Source organism: Punica granatum, unplaced genomic scaffold (genome assembly GCF_007655135.1).
Source record: "Punica granatum isolate Tunisia-2019 unplaced genomic scaffold, ASM765513v2 Contig00115, whole genome shotgun sequence".
Lineage (NCBI taxonomy): Eukaryota > Viridiplantae > Streptophyta > Magnoliopsida > Myrtales > Lythraceae > Punica > Punica granatum.
In genome coordinates this window covers 65,001-84,802 of record NW_022204101.1, presented here as the reverse complement: position 1 = coordinate 84,802, position 19,802 = coordinate 65,001, and the positions used below count along the sequence as shown (strand labels likewise).

The following is a 19,802-nucleotide window of genomic DNA, read 5'->3' as shown; positions in this document are numbered from 1 at the left end:
GCACGAAAAGCAGTGCCTACTGCCTGCCTGAAACCTCCAAAAGAGCAAAGCTGACTAAGATCGGCGGGCTTACCCAAGACGTAAAGAGGGCGGAGCGTGAAGTGCGCTCCAACCAATTTCTTCTCACTCACGGGGCAGGATTCCCACTGTGAATAACTTTGAAGATGATGTGTAGCCTGCCGGCAAGAACCAGTCTCAAAAGGGTAAATAGAGAGTAGAGTATAGATGAGACCTTGTGACGGATCTGAAAATGGATCGATCACTCAAGTGAATTGACAAAGCATTGCCCCTCGTAGCGAGTTCAATCCCCGTCGTTCGCCCATCAAGAAATGGACCCTTAGTGCTATGCCCGCTCATGCCCAAAAAGAAAACTAAACAACTCAAGGACGAGTTTACTTGCCTTAGGAAAAGGTTTTTTTCGAAGCTAACCTCCTCAAAAAGATCTGGCGAAGAATGTCAAAATGGACTTTCCGCTCCTTCTCACATTCTATTCATTCTAAGAAATGTCCTTTCCCCTAAAGGCCACCATGTCATAGACCTTCCTTCCACATTAGACCAAACCTCACCTCACCACAGAAAAGATTTGAACTCACAAGAGAGCTGAAACCGGGGAAGAGTCGATTTGAACAAGAAGAGCTTCTTCCATTCCGAACAAAGCGCTAAAGAAGTGACTCTGTGTGGGATCGATCGCCCTACTTCTTTATTGGGTCGGAATCAAAACGACTTAAAAAAGGATACCACCAAACCTGACTGAACCAAACCAACCTCAACTGAGTGAACTCAAGCAATCACAGCTACTTTCTCTTCCACGCCCTTCCCACGGACTTACTAAACAACCAAAAAGTAAAGAAAAAAGCTTTTGCCGAGAAAAAATTCATATCTTTTGCGAGAAGGAAGAAGTTGGAGAAGCGAGCCAAAGGCCTGAAGAGCTACGTCCCCTGCGTAAGAGTAAGAGATGCATAGCTTTAAGGCAATGATTCAAGTAGTCTTTTAAGCTCTGACCCCTTTCCTATTGTTGAAGTAGGATATACGAGTTCAGTTGGATTTTATAAAGCTTTTTTTAGCTTAGATAGCTGTGACTTCAGTGGGTAAATCTATTCTTCAGTTGTTGAGTCAGGCTTCTTTCTTAGATGTTCAAGGGTAGCAATCAATCTCCGCTAAAGCTCTTGCTTCATCAATCCTCGGAATAGTTCTCTTTGAACTCCGAAAAATTGGTTTAAGATTTTCGGGTAAACTAACAAGTAGGAAAGGAAAAGCCTTTTAGATAAGTTTACAGAACGAAGGAGAGTAGAAGGAAATTAGAAGAAGGGCTAGGAACAAAGCAAGAAAAGAAGTAAACACTACACTGGAACATCATTATAGGCTGGCATAAGCAAAGCTGTTTAAGAGCAGTCTAACTGATTGAATAGAAGTTGTCTTCGATATCCTTTTACGAGCTTCTTAAGGCTGGCTAAGTTTACAGGAAGGGATAGGGGGACCAAGGAAGAGAGCATTCCATACTTTTTAAGGTATGTCTTTTCCCTTCGTCGTTGGCTTTTCGATCCTATCTATACTACTATCAGCAAAAATCAGGTTGCTCCTTTGTGATCTTAGCTTTATCAACATTGACTGAAAGCTGTAATTGAAGCATGAAGTGAAGTGCGCACAGTTCAGCTTATCTTCTTCTCTTCCTCTCTCTTTCTTTCCATAGTAGTGTCTCAATCTGGACTGAAAGCAACGTCAGGAAAGTGATTGGATGTAATGATTGATTCTTTTTCATGATCGAAAACAGAGTCCGACTGTAATGTGTGAAGCATAGTAGCGCTTAGCAAGCTTTCAGAAACCTGATCTTAAAGATACACTTTCTTACTTAGTGCTTGTGCTGCTACTTGATGCTTTCAAGCATAGATAGCGAGAATGCAGTCTTTTTTGTCTTCACTATAGGTACCCGACCATACACTCAGTCATGTCATCCTTCCTTGTAGTTTCCTCAAAGTCTACATTCAGTAAGAGAAAAATGGGAGAAGGTCTCCGCCAGGGTTCAGTGCCACAAACAAGGAAGGCTCAAAAGCCAAGTCGGTTTGAAGTCGGACATTGATTGACGTTCGTTCAAAGCAAGAAGTTGGGGAAGCTACAGCGTAACAGCCTGGAAAACAAATCCCAGAAAAGGCTTCCATATTCAAAGATCAATGAAGACGAGCATTCTCGAATTTCCCTTGGCCTTGAATTCACTCTGATTGACGCTACCCGGTCCACTCAAAGCTTGAAGGATGAAGAGGCTCGGGAAAGCAGATCGAAGAGATAAATCGGTCGAGGCTTACCTCTGTTTTTGAACAAGAAAGAGATTGGTCAAGGTTCGTTATCTTAAGCATTCCTGTTGGAACGACTAGCTGGAAAGGCGCTATAGCTTTGCCCTTCGGGAACATCCGGACATTGATTCTGATTCTGATGGTTATACATACTTGTTTAGCGGACCTTCTGCTGAAAGCCTTCAAAATACTCTTCCAGTCGCTTACCTCGAGAAGTGACTTTCTGCTGTGCCAGTATCAACATGGTTTTCCCAGCTTAGCAAAAGGGTGCTCCTAAGTAAAAAGAAGAAAGAGCTTCTCTTGAAGCGTTAGAGTTTTCCAAGTACTGGTATGAGTTTCCCACCTGGACCCGGACTGTGACTTCGTGACTTCATTGATTGACGCAATCCCTGCTCGGAACTCCAAAAGTGGATGTCAAAAGTGCCCTTTTCCGAACCTTAGAATCAGTCGATAGGGGGAACAAGGATCTATGTCTCCAAACACCAATTAATGGGTACGGACCTTCCAGCTCTTGATGAAAGGGTTTTCTGTCTGAAAGCGATGTTACAGCCTCTCCTTGTTGGGTAGGAGCGAAAGAAGCTCTTTACTTACCGGCCTTAGCCTAGCTGACTTAGGAGTTCTTCCTGAATGACTTTCTTTCCAAAGCAAGAAAACTCACTTCCAACTAGCCGCATTCTCCTGTATCTGTAGCGGAGGAGGCTTATTAGAGCCAAGGTTGCCTTCTTTAACTGAATGTGTGTGTTAAACTTCCTCTCGAGGGAGCTCCCACCTTTGAAAGAGTTCTTTCATCGTCCTCTCAACGAGGGAGGGAGGATGGCAGAGGCAAGGTCTCCACAATTTGCACGCATGACATGAGGTTGTCTACCTCACTAGTATTTGAACTGGAATGCCAGGCGGAGGAGTGTAACTGCCTTATCGCGCTATCCGACTTGTATGTGAAAAGTATTTCGTACTCGTAACTGGTCCCTTCCTAGCGAAAGGTGTGCTCCAATCTCCAATGGCAAAAAGAAAGAAAAGATAGGCCAGCCGGGAAGCAGGATAGAAGTTGTACTCTTGTCGCGAAACCTCATTCTCAGACGACCCTCACGCTACAACTTCGAGACCAGACCTTCGAAAGACTCTCTTTGAAGAATGGTGAAAAGGATTTTTTTTAGAATGCCCCAGCAGTAGCTATATACTTTATTTAAGAGCTGCTCTCTCACTGTCGGGTGTGAGTTCCTATTGTATCGTCCTTATGCCTTGTGGTTGAAAGACCTCTCTCCAGAAAGGGAATCTTTGAATGCAGATACCAAAAACCAATGCTTTAACAGTTCCGCCACCTCACTGCCTCAGCTTGAGAATCCACCTTGTAATCCGAATGTCCGATTGACTGCCACTAATTGGTGTTAGGATCCGAAGGTATCTGCCCTTATTCATTCCACGAATGTAAGACTGAGTAAATTGTTGCTATGTTTTCGAGACTGTGCAATAGTTTCCCTTCCAGGTCTTGAGACAGATAGGGATAGGGAATCGCCTTGAATGGATCTCCACCCTGGTTAGTAGTTCTTAATGGACCATCCAATTTGACAGTTAGAAAGTAGCCCCTCTAACGATGAGAAGCTCGAAGAAGTTCTAAGACGTCGTCTCGTCCCTTACCCAGGAAGCCCCGCAGGGATTGCCTGAAGCTGAAAACCTTACGTTGACTGGCACTTTCTTTCTATACGCAAGTCATTCCATTCTAGTTCCAGGAGAGGAGAAGAGGAAGAATCAAGGCGTTCAGTCTTTCCAAGCTCAGTGCTAAGGGCTACGAAAGGTTCGTACGGAGAGATTCCATCAACGGAAATTTTCCAATGGATGGGAGAAGGTCCCCGCCAGGGTTCAGTGCCACAAACAAGGAAGGCTCAAAGCCAGGCTTTAGGAAAGATTCACTACGTATCACTATTCATATTCATACGCACCTGCAGCGGAGCAGTTAAGTGAGTGTCCGGCAAAGAGCTTTCTTCGCGTATAACAAGAGGTGATGCAGCTAGGAAGTTCACGAGTGAATATCTTTCCGAACAAGGGAGACTGGAATGCTTACAACCCAACTAGGTAAGGGAGCAGCTAGACTTTCAAGTATCAAGTAATTGATCCCCCCCTAAGGCAGCCCTAAGCAGGCTAAGGAAAGGAATAAACTCTATAAGCAGACCCGTGTGTCGAAGACCGGACGTGCTAACAAGGATATCAACTGCCAATCCTTCCCCCCGAGAACCCCTCACACTCTGCGGGTCAAGTCCTTTCGTTTAGAACGAGATCTATCGGGCTTCAGTAGCGACACCTTCAATTAAAGAACTCCAGTTTTTCCCAGATTCAAGGCAAAGAGGAAAAAGAAAGGTAGTCAGCCGGGCATTCAGGCCTTGCAGTTGGGACAGTTGCGGAAGGGAAGCCTCTCACTCTCAAATGAGAAGAAAAGCTGACAGACGAACTGGGAATCATAGAATTCGAAGTTGATAGGATAGGTTCCCTCTGGTCTCTGTAGCATTCCTTTTCCTCACCCTTGGATCTCATTCTTAGTCTTCAAGCTCAACTACTCTTCCCACCTCTCCTTACTCGAAAAAAAAATGCTATACAGCTCTCCGAAAGGGAAAGCTTATGCCTCTCACTTTATGCTTTTAGGAAGACGTCGCGGTTACACCTTCCTGCTGACCAGTCGGAGATTGTATTTATAAGAATAGATCACACGATCCCACGCACTCTCACTCTTTCCAACTGGAAGATGGGCTCGGAGGGGAGCTCAATGTGGACGAAGTAGATTCACTACCTCCAGAAACCTCACTATCTACCTATCTGCTGGTTGCCGGTTTGCTAAACTTTAGGTCTCTTACCAGAGAAAGGAATCTCTGATTGAGCGCATCCCTCAAAACTGATTTGTCAATTTCTTCTCGAATAAGGAGAGGCGGTAACATCGCTTGAAGTAACCTTTCAAAAAGAGATCCAGATAGGGGAAATCACACGATTGGAGTTCCTCAAAGCTGAGGTTCTAAAGCTGATAACCAATCAGGGGCTCTTTCTTTCAAAGTATCAACACCGGAAGGGGAATTGCCTTGTCTGATACAAAGGAAGCTCAGCTGCTCCACTTTCGACGTGCAAAAACATTTAGCCTGACAGTCAGGTTCAAAAGAATAAATAAGATAAGGCGATTGATAAAGCATGAAGTCAAGTGCAAGAGTTGAAGCGGGTTCAATAGCTGCCTATAAGCCTATGAGTGCAAAAACAACAGCCCCTTCTCCAACAACCGAGTCTTCTTAACTGACTTCATCACCAGCAGTTTCTTCTGGGCATGTCCTTGATACTAGTGTCCTTACTGCGGGTCTTCCTCCAAGACCAAGAACAACGGATATTGCAACAAGAGCGCTTACTGTAAGAGCTGATACGTTCACAGCGGATACTGTAACAGCGCTTATGTAGCATCAGGAAAGACAGTAATCGACGCCACCAAGACCGATATAGTCGACGGTCGAGAGACCGAGACCAAGGCGCTCATTAAAGCAGTAAGAGTCGAAGCGGAGAACCGGAAGGCATTTATTAAACCAACAAAACATCACTCTGGCTTACAGTCACCAAGGCATAGAGTCGAGAAAGAAAGCCAAGACAGACATCCAGGAAAGGTAATTGTTTACAGACAGACCGGAGAAGGGCTTGGTCTAGCGGAATCTAAAAATGCTATTCTCGTATATGATGCGCCGAATCGCAAATAAGTTCCATGGTTTCCCCTTTTGCCAAACCAAAAGTCCTACCTCCACTCAAGGAAGTATTGGTAGCATGCATGCGCAGGGGGTTCCTAACTCTTCAAAGTGCAGCCGAGACCCTAATCTTCTTTCATAACGAAGGACCCTCTGGAAGTGGAAAGAGGGTAAGCAGAAATCCTGAAAGAGATTCAAGCTGCAATGATGCCATGGATGTTATAAGCTTATAAGCCTCACTCGACTCTATCTAGCCATTCGTAGTTAACATTTCCATGAGGAAGAAAACCTTTAGCCTTGTAGTATGAAACTTCCTTACTAAGCTTGCAGTAAAGTAATCCCTTGCTTCTTACCGCAAGTCTTTCTTTCGACCCCGGAATATTCGATTTAGGTTCAAAAGAGGGTTGGCACAAAAGAAAGCGATATACATTCAATTCAATAGACGATGCTTGTAAGGACAGCTTATGGCTAGAATGAATGAAGTGAAGCCAATTTCTCTAGTCAAATATGCCTTCTGTTTGCAGGTTTGACATTCTCTTTAGAAAAAAAGAAAGCACTATTTTTTCAATGTCAGTGGTGTGAGGCAGTGAGCTCGGGAAGTTCACTCTTTGAGTTTCTGTTCCGGAGAAGGAGTGAATGCAGTCGTAAGGCCTCCATAAGGCATAGTCAAAGATAAGAGCCAAGGTTGTTTAGGCTTACCCCTCGTTACGCCGCCATTTCCCTAGAAGGCAATGAAGGTTTTAAGCCAAAAAAAAGGGAAAAGCTAAGCAGAGATGGCAGTGGTGCCTCCTTCCTTGAAAATAATGGGCGAAGCGCTAGACAGGGATTCTTCCAAGGTTACTAGGCTCCCTTTTATTCGTAGATCGGAGATCGGGGGAAAGCCAATAGGTTAGTGCAAGCGAACTCTGCTTGCCCTTGGAGTGAGCGAAGTTCCTAAATGAATCTAGCAACAGAAATGGATCGTGCGAAAGCGGACTAGGATTTCGTAAGCAGCATCAAATGTATTATTAATGAAGCAAGCTCCATTCTTAGGTAGTTGAAAAGAAAGCGGATCCCCTTTCTGATGTCTCCCCAGATGAACCTGATACGACAAGACGAGAACCAAGCACGAAAGCACACGAACTGCTCACTGTGCAAGATATAGAAAAAAGTGTTCAGTGAGTGAGCTATGCCCTGTCCATCAGGTCATTTTTATCTAAGTTTCATCTAGATTGCATTCTTGAAAAAAGAAATGAAATGAAATAAGAGAAGAAAGCTGTTAAAAAAGTGCCCTCTGCTAACAGCTTTCTTCTCTTACGCTCGCTTACATGGATAATTGTTTGATGAAAAGAAGGCCCCTGAATGAGGCCTCTCCTTACATATATTTCTTTCTGGAAGGGATGAGGTGGGGGGAATGAAGAGTGGGTTTGGGGCAGATCCTTCAATGCCGAGCCATTATCAACAAGCACTCTTGCAAGGCTATATCCTTTCCATTTTACTGGAATGTGGAGGATCGAGAGACCAGACCTCGTTCTTCTGGGGGAATTTTTTCATCAGTGAATGCAATGGAGCTACTAGCCATGATGTTCCCTACAATGTTGTCCAATGTCCAGTCCAAGCTTTCAGCTTTCCACCGAAATGCTATGGGAAGCTTCGAACAGTCTTGTGAGTAAAGCATTCCGATGTTCCTTTGAAGGAAGGCGATTCAGTTGTTCAAGAACACGCTTTGCTTGATGAGCTTCAACACAGAATCCCTAGCTAACAAGAGCGGATAAGAGAACTGCTTATGAAAGAAGACTTGTTCGCAGCGAATGGTTCTGTCCTACTTGACTTTTTTATGATTGATCCGAATCTCGTTCACTCTGTGAGATAATGGATCTAACGTTAGGGCTTAGTAACTCCATCTCTCTTGCCGGCTTAGCCAAACTAATTGAACTCGAGTCATTGGCTTCCTTAAGCCATTTCCATACTAAAAAGAGCTAAATCGGATGGTGACTAGATTCATTCCGCAGCACGAACAGGGTCCGGCCCATTCGGTACAGAAGATTGATGTGTCATCTTTCTCTTTCTAACTCTTGATAACCACGTTCATTTGTTATCAATAGGGAAAGGAGCCCCTCAAACAGTTTCTGTTCTACTTCCTGCCAGTGGAAGAGCATTAGATGAGTCAAGGGAATTTTCAAGCTTTTCAGTTTCTTAGGCAAAAGCGGGATTATTGAATGAAAAGCAACTAGATCAGATTGGAACGCTAAAGCCTTCAATCGAGTTCTAGTCCGTCTTCCTGCGGTAAGCGCTTGTTACAGGGCCTTTCAAGCTCTATCTTTCTCCAAGTAAGTATTTTAGGCAGGAAAGAATCCAACTCTATATAAGATTACGCACTGTCTGCTACGGGCACTTCTACTAACTCGGCTGGACCGACAGCAAAGAAAACTATAGTTGTTACTGGCCTGCCATCAAAGATCAAAATAAGCTTTTCTGGACCGACATAAACCATTAGCTCTAAAAGAGGGGAAGGTCTTAGGCTTAGCAAGGGCACTTCCAACAGCTGCAAGTACGACTGCCACTGCCTAGAAGTAAACTACAACAGACTCGAATGGAAGGGCCACAGGAAAGATATATTGCTACTAGGGAAAGGGAAGGTAGAAGCAAGAAAACAACCGCCAAAAAGTAATTAGCAATGGGGGATTTCCAAAAAAAAGGTCCAGAGGTGCCCTTCCTTATCTTTAGAATGACGTATAATAATAAGCATAGCTTCTTGCTTTGCTATGAGAGTTAAAGCTGAAAGTCTCTTTCTAGTATTAAGATGGGGCATCGACAGGAGAAATCCTGTTGGTGTAGGGTTTGACCACCCTAGCGGCCAATGATTGTCAAACTTCTTTTCTTTTACAGTCATGAGGCATGAGGTCGCCCGAAGGCGATCACGACGGTATGCAGCTTCCCTTCTTCGGAAGGGTCTCTGCTTATATGTCTTGATTAACCTTACTCCAAGACACATGGAGTCCTAGTTAGGTTACCTAGGTACCCCCCCACGACACCTGAAACATGGTGCCGTTTAGGCGAGTCTTGGTGTTCCCAAGGCAGAATGCTTATTCACAGACTGACACTTGTAGTGTCACCAAGAGAAATCCTTGAGGATAATCTTGGATGGGCGGTGACGGGGAAGCTAGCCCAACGGATTATAGTAAACGTTGGCGTATGCTATAACTGTCCCAGGCCGCACCTGGAGTAGGACCCATAAGAATTAATTATTACTTGATACTACTCGTTGTCTGTGTCTGTTTGATAAACTTCTGTCCTTGAGGACCATCAAGTGGTACAAGATTCTTTCAGATCTTGCACTGCTAGTTGGAATCTTTAAGAAGGTCCAACTAGTTGTGACTGATGGTCTGATCAAGGAGCTATGTATTGGAGCTCACCTCGTAGCCAAACAGGTGAGAAGGCTAAGGAATAAATCCGGACCCTTGTTTGCTGCTCTTTATCTAAAACAAGCAGCAGTCTGCTTACAGAAAGCATATATATGCAGGGGTCCCTCAACCTAAGGGATTCTTACCCTCTTTGCCAATCCCAGGTCGAAGAATATAGGGCATAAAGAATCCCTAGCTTTGGCTCTCCCGGGGGACTAGCCCAGTCCACCGATTCAGGTGCTGGTAAACGTCGGATATTTGCCATTGGCAACTACGTCAACCAACGGTTTCTAAAGCCTCTTCATGATTGGTTAATGAAAGCTTTATAAACTTTGCCCATGGATGGGACTTATAATCAAGTCTCACCCTTGGACCGTTTGGTTGGAGCGGAACATGTCTCATCTTATGATTTAAAATCTGCCACAGATAGGTGGCCTATTAATCTACAAGGAGACATTTGGCCTTCTTATTTGGATCAGAAGTTGAAGGTTTCGTAACCTCCATGCTTTCTTTATCCTTATTTTAAGTGCCATTCCGCAGGGCCCCTCACCGTAAAGGTGGTCGGGGTGATCCTGTAGAATATCCGTTCGCTCGTGGTAGACCCGTTGTCTCTTTTGAGACAGGGCAGCCATTGGGTTATCTGTCGTCTTGGCCTCTCTTCACACTGAGTCACCATTTAGTGCTTCAGTATTGTGCAGAGAAGGTGTATCCGGGCAGATATTTTGACAGGTACGCTATCCTAGGCGATGACATATGTATCGCTGATAGGAAGGTTGCGTCCGTATATCATCAGGTCGTGACAGATCTTGGTGTAGATATTTCTATACCTAAGTCTCTTGTCTCCGATTCTGGTGGTGCTGAATTTTCAAAGCGTTTTAGGTGTCATAATTTGAGTGTGGATTTATTAAGATGGAAAGCCTGCCGAAGACTTATAGGCAAGGAAAGGGATGAAAGTGAGTAACTAGGGCGTACGCGGAAACTCAAATCTACGATCGGGATCAATTATTCGTTTTATGAATGCTTTAGTTTAGTGTCACCATACTTCAAGCATCGAAAAGTAGGTTTTTTTAGCATTTTAATAAGCCAATTCATCGACCTTGAATGTGACGTGAATACGGTTGAGATTCTAAACGTGTATGAGGAAGCATATGGTGAGATTGACATAGTTACCAATGGCGAATATTCTCCTTTTGCCTCCTCTCTCAATAGTCTGACCGAGACGGCCAGTAACTGGTGGAATCCCATAGTCGAATGGTGATGGCAAGTGGGGAGGACAACCTCTTGTTCCTGACTCCATCTTCTTCGGTTAGCAGTATCGCCTTTTCCTGGGCCAGCTGCATAATCACGTATGTAGGCAAGTTATCCATAATCCGGTAAGTGAAGGAAGAGCTGTAAGTTAAGGTTTCATAACCTATCCCCGGGAGCAGCACCCTACTATACCCGCTCCTTACGTTACTATAATTCTGTTGAAAGTGGTGAAGTAGAAGAGATCGGAAAGGCGGGTATGAATTCCTCCCTTCGACGGTAAACTGGTATTCACTCATACCGGCACCTAACCGTCAGTCAGTCCAAGCAACTCGACATGAGGGAAGAGCACTCGTTAGTGCAATCCTTTGCCTTTGAGGGCCGGGGGAAGCAATGAACTACCCGTGGTAAGAGGGTCCCGCTATGAGAGTCCTCCCCATGCTCTCCTTGTGGTTCGCATGTCTCGTTCCCAACTAGATCCCGAATTCCTACTAGTTGAGAGGTCCGCCTAGCAGGATAACCTTCATGGGGAGCTCCCCTATGCTGGCGACCGTCAAGCCGGTTCTCAGCGCGGCGAAGAAAATAAGACCCTCATGTTCTAGCTACGAATCAAAGAAAAACGTTTGTCATACATAAACTCCGTTGTGTGGTGTTCATACTTTTTTACTTAAGAGATAATCGTCGTGCCGTTCAGTATTCACCTCAGGGTTCTGACTCAACTTATTCGCCTTGGGGAGAAGGAATCTCGTATTAAAGAGAGAGATCTGCCTTTTCCCTTAGGGGACAGCGAAGAGGTAAGCCTTTAACGCGTGCCAAGCCCTAGCTTTCAATATCCATCCCTGCTCTCAGTTAGTGCGTAATGCCTGCTTTTTATCGACAGTAGCTGATCTGTGCTTTCTAGTTCAAGTAGCAATTACTGTCAGTGAGGGATGGAATATCGTATTAAAGAGGTCTCTCTTACTACACCCGTAAGCCAGCTAAGAAGTAATGCTTTTAGTCCGTTAGTGACAGTAGGAATGCCGTGCAATCGATAAGTAAGATAGAGCGCTCCTTCTTTTCTTTCTTCAGGAATAGAAGAACGTGCATCAGAAAGTCTCAATTTCATAAGAGAAGAAAGTGTAGAAAAGGAAGGTTTGGATTCCCTTTTCTTGCTTACTATTTCCTCCATCTAAGGTTGAGGAGGTTGAAGCTTATAGGTAGTACCTAAGCGCTAAGAAGCTATTGGCCTATATGCTTAACACATGCAAGTCGCCTACTCATATTCAAAAGGCGCGACTTCTAAATAAAGTCAAGTTGAGCACCCGGACCGGAGGCTGCCCGCCCGGATGATGAATGTGATGTCAAAGAGGGGTTTGATAACAATGACCACTACGAACGAAGGACCAACGAGGATGAAGGAGGAGTTGGATAAGGGGAAGAAGCGGGGTAGAGTAATTGGTCAACTCATCAGGCTCATGACCTGAAGATTGCAGGTTCGAATCCTGCCCCCGCCTAATCACGTCAGAGACTTGATAGAGTCCTGCTCGTGAATCGGGGTTCTCAATAGAGGAGAGCAAGACGATAGATGGAAAGAATGCCATTGGATAACAAGGAGCAAACAGAGGTATTTAAGCAAGAATCACCGTCTTGAGCGCCTTTTGCTCAAGACGGTGCTATTATGCATCCGTTTTGAAGCTGGCCAGACCAGTACCAATTCCTGTAGTGGTGGTCAATATCTAGGGCTCCCCATCTTTCTTTCGCCAAACCCTCCTCTGGGCGTTCTAGCTATGGTGGCTGCTCCCTTTCTTTAAATACTCCTTCTCCCGGTTTTAGGGAAATTGTCTTTCCGACTTCCAGTACTCGCCCAGGGTTCTATTAGTTTAGCTAGTGAGGTAAGTCAGTAAAGCCAGTCCAGTGAGAGCACCGTAGATCAAACCTTCCGTTTTCGGTTGGTAATCGGTTCGGCTTCTAGCTCTAGTTCAGGCGGTAAGCTAGTACAAAAGGCCCCGTAAGGGCTTATAAGGGCGGATCACGGCACGGAAAGAAAGAAGGATTCCAATTAGAGTGAAAAGTTCATTTTCTCATTTTGTAGCCAGTAGAAATGAAATTCAAAGCCTACGCTTTTCAGCTGCCAAAATTGCTGGCTCGGGAGAGAGAGCTTACTCAAGCAGTAGCAGGAAGGGTACTATAGGCGAGCTCGAACTACCACTAGAGTAAGTAAAGGCGAGTAGATTCATGGCTCACCCGAACCCGATTCCTCTTGCTCTACCTATTAAGGCTGCACAGATGACTCGCGTCAAACTATAGAGAGCGACCGAAGCTCGTCAAGCCCCGATGGAATGACCTAGTTGGTGGCCTCTTTTTTAGTCTAGTAGTCATCGGGGAATAATCTGTCTGGGAGACGGCTTTCAAGACGCGGCAAGGACTGAAAAAATGGCGGGTCTGACTCTTTTCTGCAATGTCCCGGCGACATTCATTAGAGTCGTGAATGAGGTATTGCGCCCCTTTCTTGATGATTTCGTGGTTGTTTAGTAAGATTATATCCCTTTCTACAGCAAAACGTGGTCCGAGCACGTGCAACATCTGCGATCCGTACTGGAAGTCTTGCGAAGGGAGAAGCTATTTTAAAGATGTCGAAGTGCGGGTTCGCCGGGGCTTGTCTACCTCGAACACATCGCTGGAGAGTTATCGACCCAACCAGAATCAAAGCCATTGTGGACTGGAACAAAACGATAAATGTGACTGTGACAAGGAAGAAGAGTAAGTTTCCAGTGGTGAGGAAGGAGTAGGCTTTCAGGTTAGGGTAACGAGAGAATAGGGCTGACAGTTACTCATCTTGAGTAAGATAGGGAAAACTTCTTTTATTATCTTTCGGAGTGAAGAACATGGATTGCAGAGGCCGGCGGCACAGATAGCATTTCGTACATATGGACAATATATATATTACTATTACTAGTATCAGATACAGATAGATATTTCACTAGCACCTGTTGTTTACCTATAGCTATAAGCGGGAGAAGCTGAAGCTAGATCTGTCACGTATGAAGGAAAGAAGCACGTTAGATACCTCTTGGGCGTAGATAGGAGACCTGATCATACTCTTGACTCTCATCAATAGTGACGTTATGATTGTCGTTATTCTATTCCGATGGATTGACTGGTGCCCCAAACTCCTCTCTTTGGCTTATATCCATAGTCTGACTCGCCCCCCTCGGAGACGCTTTGAATGATTAAAACGAGCTTTTCACTCGAAAAAGAAGGAGAGTTGAACGCATCCTCTACTATGAAAGCTTACCTGGAATAAGGTTTAGAATCCTGATCATCCGCTTTAGCATAATTTCGTTTAAAGCATTTTTGAACTCGTTTAGGGGATGGATTTATCGAGTCCAAAAAATGGGGTATAAGGTAAGCCCCTCCGGGCCCTTTCACTTTTTTTTTTTGAATCAAAGCAGGAACCTCTTCCAATTTCACAGAATAGCCAAAGCTTAGTGCCCGTAAACACATCCATCGGTTTTCATCTCCCCCGAGTTTTCAAGTCCAGTCTTACAGGTACCAGAGCTATATATCCCTTAATCCAGTATTAGGTCACGGATACCAGTGAGGAGAGCCCGAAGGAGACAGAAAGAGACTCCCTTGAAAGAAGTACGATCAGAAGCGCTCCTACTTACCAAAAGAAAGTCAAGCCCGATGATTCTGTGGGATTACCCTTTTTTGATAGATTCCAATCAAGATGGAGACGTAAAGCCAGAATCGCTCGTTAGTAATAGGCCCTCTCTCTATTCAATAGGTGGAGTCGTGTCAATGCATCCCACCGTGCTTTATTGTTCGCCGATGAAAGAGAGAGATGAAGGGAGGAAGCGAATTCAAGGGAAGGAGAGTTTAGAATCAACGGCTACCAGGAAAGCAGTCTTTTGTGTCCACTCAACGAGACGAGCACGAGACAGTGCTTTCCGATTCGATCTTGTCTTCTTTCGCTTGGTTTCCCCAGGTGGTGCGGTTGGGGAGTACAGTAGAGAAGGCTCGGCGAGACCTCGATGCCGAGTCGTTCCAAAGTGACTTGCTATTGCTGCTGCAGTGCATCTTGTTCATCATCCAGGAATTTATCTAGAATCTTTGCCTTCCTTCCTGGAGTTGAACCAAATTGTCGATTGGGGAGCTCCTTCTTTCATTCTTCCCAGTCCCGTCCCTGTAATGAAATCCTTGAGAGGTTGAGCATGACTTTTCATCTGGGCGTACAATAGGTGAAGGTAAGTTTCCGCACAAGCAGTAACAAGATCAGCTCTTATTCCTATAGAAAGTCTCTTCTCTATACTCGTACAAACAACTAAGAACCTAACAGAACTTTTAAAAAAAGGAACTTTTAAGAAGGGGTTCTCGCCGGGAAAAAGCCCTTCTTTAATCAATTCACTAGCCGAGATAGATAGATGAAAGGGCAAGGGAAAGGAAAAGTGATTCTTATTAGCTTAGTTCAAATGGCCCTAGACAGATCATTGCTAAGAGAGAGATTGATCATTGGAGTTTAGTTAGGCTGACGAAAGGCAACGAAGAGATTTGCCCCCTTGCTTAAGAGTGGAAATTTGCCCTAGAAGGCAGACTACTGAAACGCTTGATGAGCGAGTTCAAGAAAGGTACAAGAGTACGGGAGAGTTCTTCTTTTGCAAGAATGGGCATTACCGCAGCTATTGACTCAGCTCTTAGAGAAGCCACTGCTATTGAATCGGGATTGCCTTGGTCTGCTTTGAATGAAAGAGATGTCCCCTTTCCCGCTCTTGATTAGGTTTAGTACGGGCATAGCTTAAGTCCTGACTCTCGGTCTTCTGGAGAGAAGTCACCATAGGTCCGAAGGAAGTTGTTGAAGGTGGTGGTAACTAAAGATCGCTTCTCATTCTGCTTTTGGGAGTGAAAGAGAAGGCAAGTAAGTAGACTTCTTTCTTTTTTGATCCTGTGTCGATGTTTTCATTGAGTCACGAACGATCTAAGTAAGGAAGCAGTTCTGGGAAGGTAGCGAAGTCACCCATTGAAGTGAGCCGAGAGAGTTGCTCTTCCTTTGTTCAATCAGTTGACTTTGCTGCTATCATATATAAATAGTTGTATCAGATCGCTACGCCCCTTAGGCGAGTTCCGTCACCGAGGGGAGAGAGCAAGTAGTATGCCATCGATCAACTCTTACTTTGATCCTGGCAAGGGCAATGAAGAAAAAGTCCCTTCCTGTAGCTTGGCAGTAGGATTAGCTTGGTTAGCAGCAGTGGACGAGTCAGTGGAAGAGCCGGTAGCTTCGATTATCAAATTGCTAAGTTTATTCTTAGCTCTCGAGGTAGTTAGTTCAGTGGTGAGGCAACTCAATACTCAATTAAGTAAGTCACATATTTCCTTAGTCATAAGGTCTTCCTGGTCCTATCGAACCAGTCACTTCATACCTGGATCTTGTCCTTGCCTTAGCGCCTTAGCTTTCTTGGGCTAGGAACGAACCAGATAAAAGTAGTAGCCTAGCAGTGATAGTATGCTTGAAAGCTTTCCTAGCTGACAGTATTGCCTATAGTATAGGCCTATAGTATAGTAAGTAGATTGATTCGGCATAACCATAAGCGGTCTTGTAGGCCGGGCTAGTAGTTGTGGTGAGGTACTTGGGAATAAGAACTCCTCTTTTCAACCTTTTTCCCGTTTCCGAAAAAAGGAAATTGAGAAAGTTTCACGATTGAACTCTCTTTCTATTAATGGAAATCCCATCGAAAGAGATGGGGGGAATCGAGAAATGGATCTTGTCACCTCTGCTCTGCCTCTACCAATTGGAGTAGAGCAAAGAAAACTCTGTCTGCTGGTCAACATTTAATAAGTCCTGCCCAGAGGTAGGCATCGATTGAAGAAGAAAAGTCTCTATATAGAATAAAAAAAGGAGCGAAGCAGCTCGACTGGTTGGAGAGGAGATCGAACAGCATAGGCTGGTAGTCTTTCCGTCCTTCTCAGCGAGATTGGATAGGATTCCCTTTCTTTCAGGAATTCTTTGTTGTATAGAAATAGGAAGAAAAGGCGTAGCTCTCTTTCTGCTGTTAGCAGGATTCGTTGCTATTTCAGCTGTTGTAAGAATTCTACTAGTTGGGAAGACCGGGAAATGGAAATACCTTTTCTTTCTCTTTCTAATAAAGAACCCTTTCTCCGAATACCGGGCACTAAGACGAGTACTGGGATCTGTCTTTCGGCAATAAGGAATAGTGAGAGCGCTCTTGGTGCCTTAGAAGGACATTAGGAAAAGGCCTAACCGCTCCAATTGATAGAGTGGGAGTAGGAGCTAGTTTTGGTATTTCCCACGCGCTATACTAACATAGAGGAGCTCATACGATCTCACACCCTGCAGAAAGAAAGGGAATTTAATTAGGAACAATGCCCAGTGCCAGAAAGATAGGCTTTTTTAGTTTGAGTGAACACCCGGTTTTGAAATAGAGGTTTTTCCTAGCTTTCGACCTTTCCTTGATTGCCTTTATTCCTTTCGCTCCGCACCTTACCTTGCATCTAGAATAGAATCTATGACATTCTAATTTTATAATATAGAGATTAGGAACTTTCACCCCAGATAAATACGGTGGCAAACTGGAATGAGACCAAGCCTTACCCTTCGAACTTAACAGCAGCATCAAAGCACTCGCACTTTCTCGATGGGATTGGATTCATAGCCCAGTTTCGTACAAAAAAGGGAATAAACTTTCCTTCTTCTCTGACGAGGTAGAAAGAAACCTAGGTTCGGTGTGCTTCGTCTGTAGTACTTAGACCTGGAACTGAGACCTTAGCGCAACTCGCCTTTTTCAAGGATTAGCCTTTTTGAGTTGAGCCTATTTGGTGACAGATAAGCCATCTAACCGTTCATCAGACCATAGTTATGCTTTCTTTGCTCCATACGAAAGGAAATTGTCTCAGCTTCCTAGCTCTTGGAAGCGACTACTTGCTTTTTTCTTCACAGCTAGGAGTGAAAAGTAAAAAAGACGATTCTGTGCATCTTCGATGAGTCAGACTAGGCTATGATTCCCAGATAGGAAGAAAGAGCATTCGCCACTTCAAACTAGTCACTATAACTCCCTCCTTACTTAGATCTTCGTGACCCCGGGGATAAGTTGGCTTATGGAACTCCTAACTTACCATACTTCCTTTTTTTTTCTTCTCCTGTTCTGCGCTTGAAGGCAGTCCAATAGCACCGGATTCATTATTCCTTTTTCACCCCTGAAAAGGGATTCGTGAACAACTGCAGCGGAGATTCCAAAAAGACTAGCTTATGCTCTACCATAAAAAAAAAAGAAGATAAAGTTAAAGAAAGCCCTAACCCCTATAGCAAGAGTAGTGAAACTAAGCGAAGAAAAGAACTTCTGCATTGATTGACTAAAGCAGGAAGAGCAGCCCTTCTGACTGAAAGAAACCTCCGAAACGAAGGGGACTAAACAGGAACAAGAGGGATCCACCGAAGAAGATCCTTCTTCTTCCCTTTTTTCTCAAAGTCAATAAAGGCTAAATCCTTCATAACCCTACTTTATTACTCACGGGGCTGTAATTGCGTAAATAAGCAAGTAGCATTTAGAACATAATCAATAGCAGATAATAAAAGAAAATGGAGTAGCTTGCGGGCTGGTCGATCAGCCAGTTGGAGTCAACTTCCCCTTCTCTTTCTTAGACTACTTCTTTCTTAGACGAAATTTCATAAGAGAAGAAAGATCGTAGCGTAGAAAGTGAAAGTCTTTCTTCCTTTCTCCTCCATCTAAGGTTGAGGAGGTTGAAGCTGCCAAGAAGTTGCTTAGCGCGAAGAAGCTATTGGCCTATATGCTTAACACATGCAATTCGAACGAAGTTTTCTTGGAAACTTTTTTTATTAGATAAGTGTTCCGTGTACCCACCTACTCACTCGCGGAAGAGAAGAATAGATCAGATCCATTGGCGGGGGTGACTAACCATGGTTCGGCTGTCGCCCTAAGGTTACGATCCGTTGGGTTGGGAAACCAACCTGGATCCACTTTCCTCCAAGAGCCATACCGATTGAGAAGGAGATAAAGTTGAAAACAACCGAGATCGGATCTCTCACGGAAATTGTGAGGCCCCAATGTGGTCATTACTTATGTCATTCTTGTGCAAAATTGAAAATAAAAACTACATGAAAATTACCATGCAACCCACAGAAAATGATTGGAAGATTGATAAAAACTCTTGCGAATTTAAAAAATCTTTTTGTTCGCATTTCGATCGTTGTCTTTGTACTTTTTTCCGTATTAACCGTAGTCTATTTTTGATTTCTTGTATTCAGCATTGATTTGAGTCTGATTTGGGGAAAACTAAAATCAATCCTACTGGTCAGGTCGTTCCGCGTTCTGGTAAGTCGGCTTCTTGGTTGGGAGGTTCCTATTTTCGTTCTTGTTTTTCTTGTTGGTTCGGCAGTAGGTTCCAGCTTGCACATGCAGGAGGTCAACCTGCTGCCAATCCTGCAGCGGAGCAACCCTCCAACGTGCCGTCAGGCAGTGAAATGGCGGGTAGCAGTAGGAGCCCCGGTTGGACTACTCTTTTCGATTTTGAAGGCGAAGAAGGGGCCCAGCCGGACCCCCAAAACGCCCCCGAGAATCCAGTAGCTCCCGGGGAAGCAGATATTCTCCCTCCCGTACCCTACCCCTATCACGAGGATGAAGTGATCGGAGGCGATAGTGTTCTATCTATACGGGAGCGCCTCTTAGGATCACACTCCAACCGCTCGGCAGAGGAGATTTACTTGGCCCATCTTGACGCAGAAGACCGCTTCGAAGTCAAGGTGGATATCATACGGCATATGGCCGTACTTGATCCAAGTGGCGATTGGGAGGGACGCGGGGCCCGGGCCCTGGATAATCCACGTACCTCCACGGGAGAGGACTCCTTAAAGAATCTCTCTCGCCTGCGAGACCAGCTCCATGATGGGGGAGTACAATCCGATGCCTTTAAAAAATGAAAGGAAAAGGTTTTCACGCGGGTAGCGGATCTCGATGAAAACTCCACGACTTAATCGATTGTCGTGGCGCTGCTGGATGCTTCTGATCAATAGAACAGGAAGATGAGTCAGCCAAAAAGAAAGACCACCAAAAGTAACGACCACCAAGATAGGCATAGTGATTCGATCTTTTGATCACCCATTTTTGAAAAACCATTTTTGGGGGCTTCCGCCTTACACACGGAAGATTGGATTGCCTGAATCACGAGTATTATAT

The 19,802-nt window shown here is 44.6% G+C and overlaps 2 protein-coding genes and 1 non-coding gene across 3 annotated transcripts in view; all 3 read left to right on the top strand.

The window, feature by feature from the left end:
• The first annotated feature begins 12,036 nt into the window (after positions 1–12,036).
• On the top strand, positions 12,037–12,110 carry TRNAM-CAU. Its single transcript has one exon. It is a non-coding gene; the product is annotated as a tRNA-Met (tRNA).
• Positions 12,111–15,259: 3,149 nt separating this feature from the next.
• LOC116190076 lies at positions 15,260–19,546 on the top strand. Its single transcript, XM_031519739.1, has 2 exons — positions 15,260–15,327; positions 19,006–19,546. Exons 1-2 carry the CDS (start codon positions 15,260–15,262, stop codon positions 19,544–19,546), a joined length of 609 nt encoding a protein of 202 aa, XP_031375599.1.
• A 3-nt stretch (positions 19,547–19,549) lies between these two features.
• LOC116190078 (cytochrome c oxidase subunit 1-like) overlaps positions 19,550–19,802 on the top strand; it is a 2,890-nt gene continuing 2,637 nt past the window's right edge. Inside the window, exon 1 of the mRNA XM_031519741.1 lies at positions 19,550–19,802. This exon is cut by the window's right edge and continues 2,637 nt beyond it. The gene's annotated coding sequence lies outside the window, so the exon portion shown is untranslated.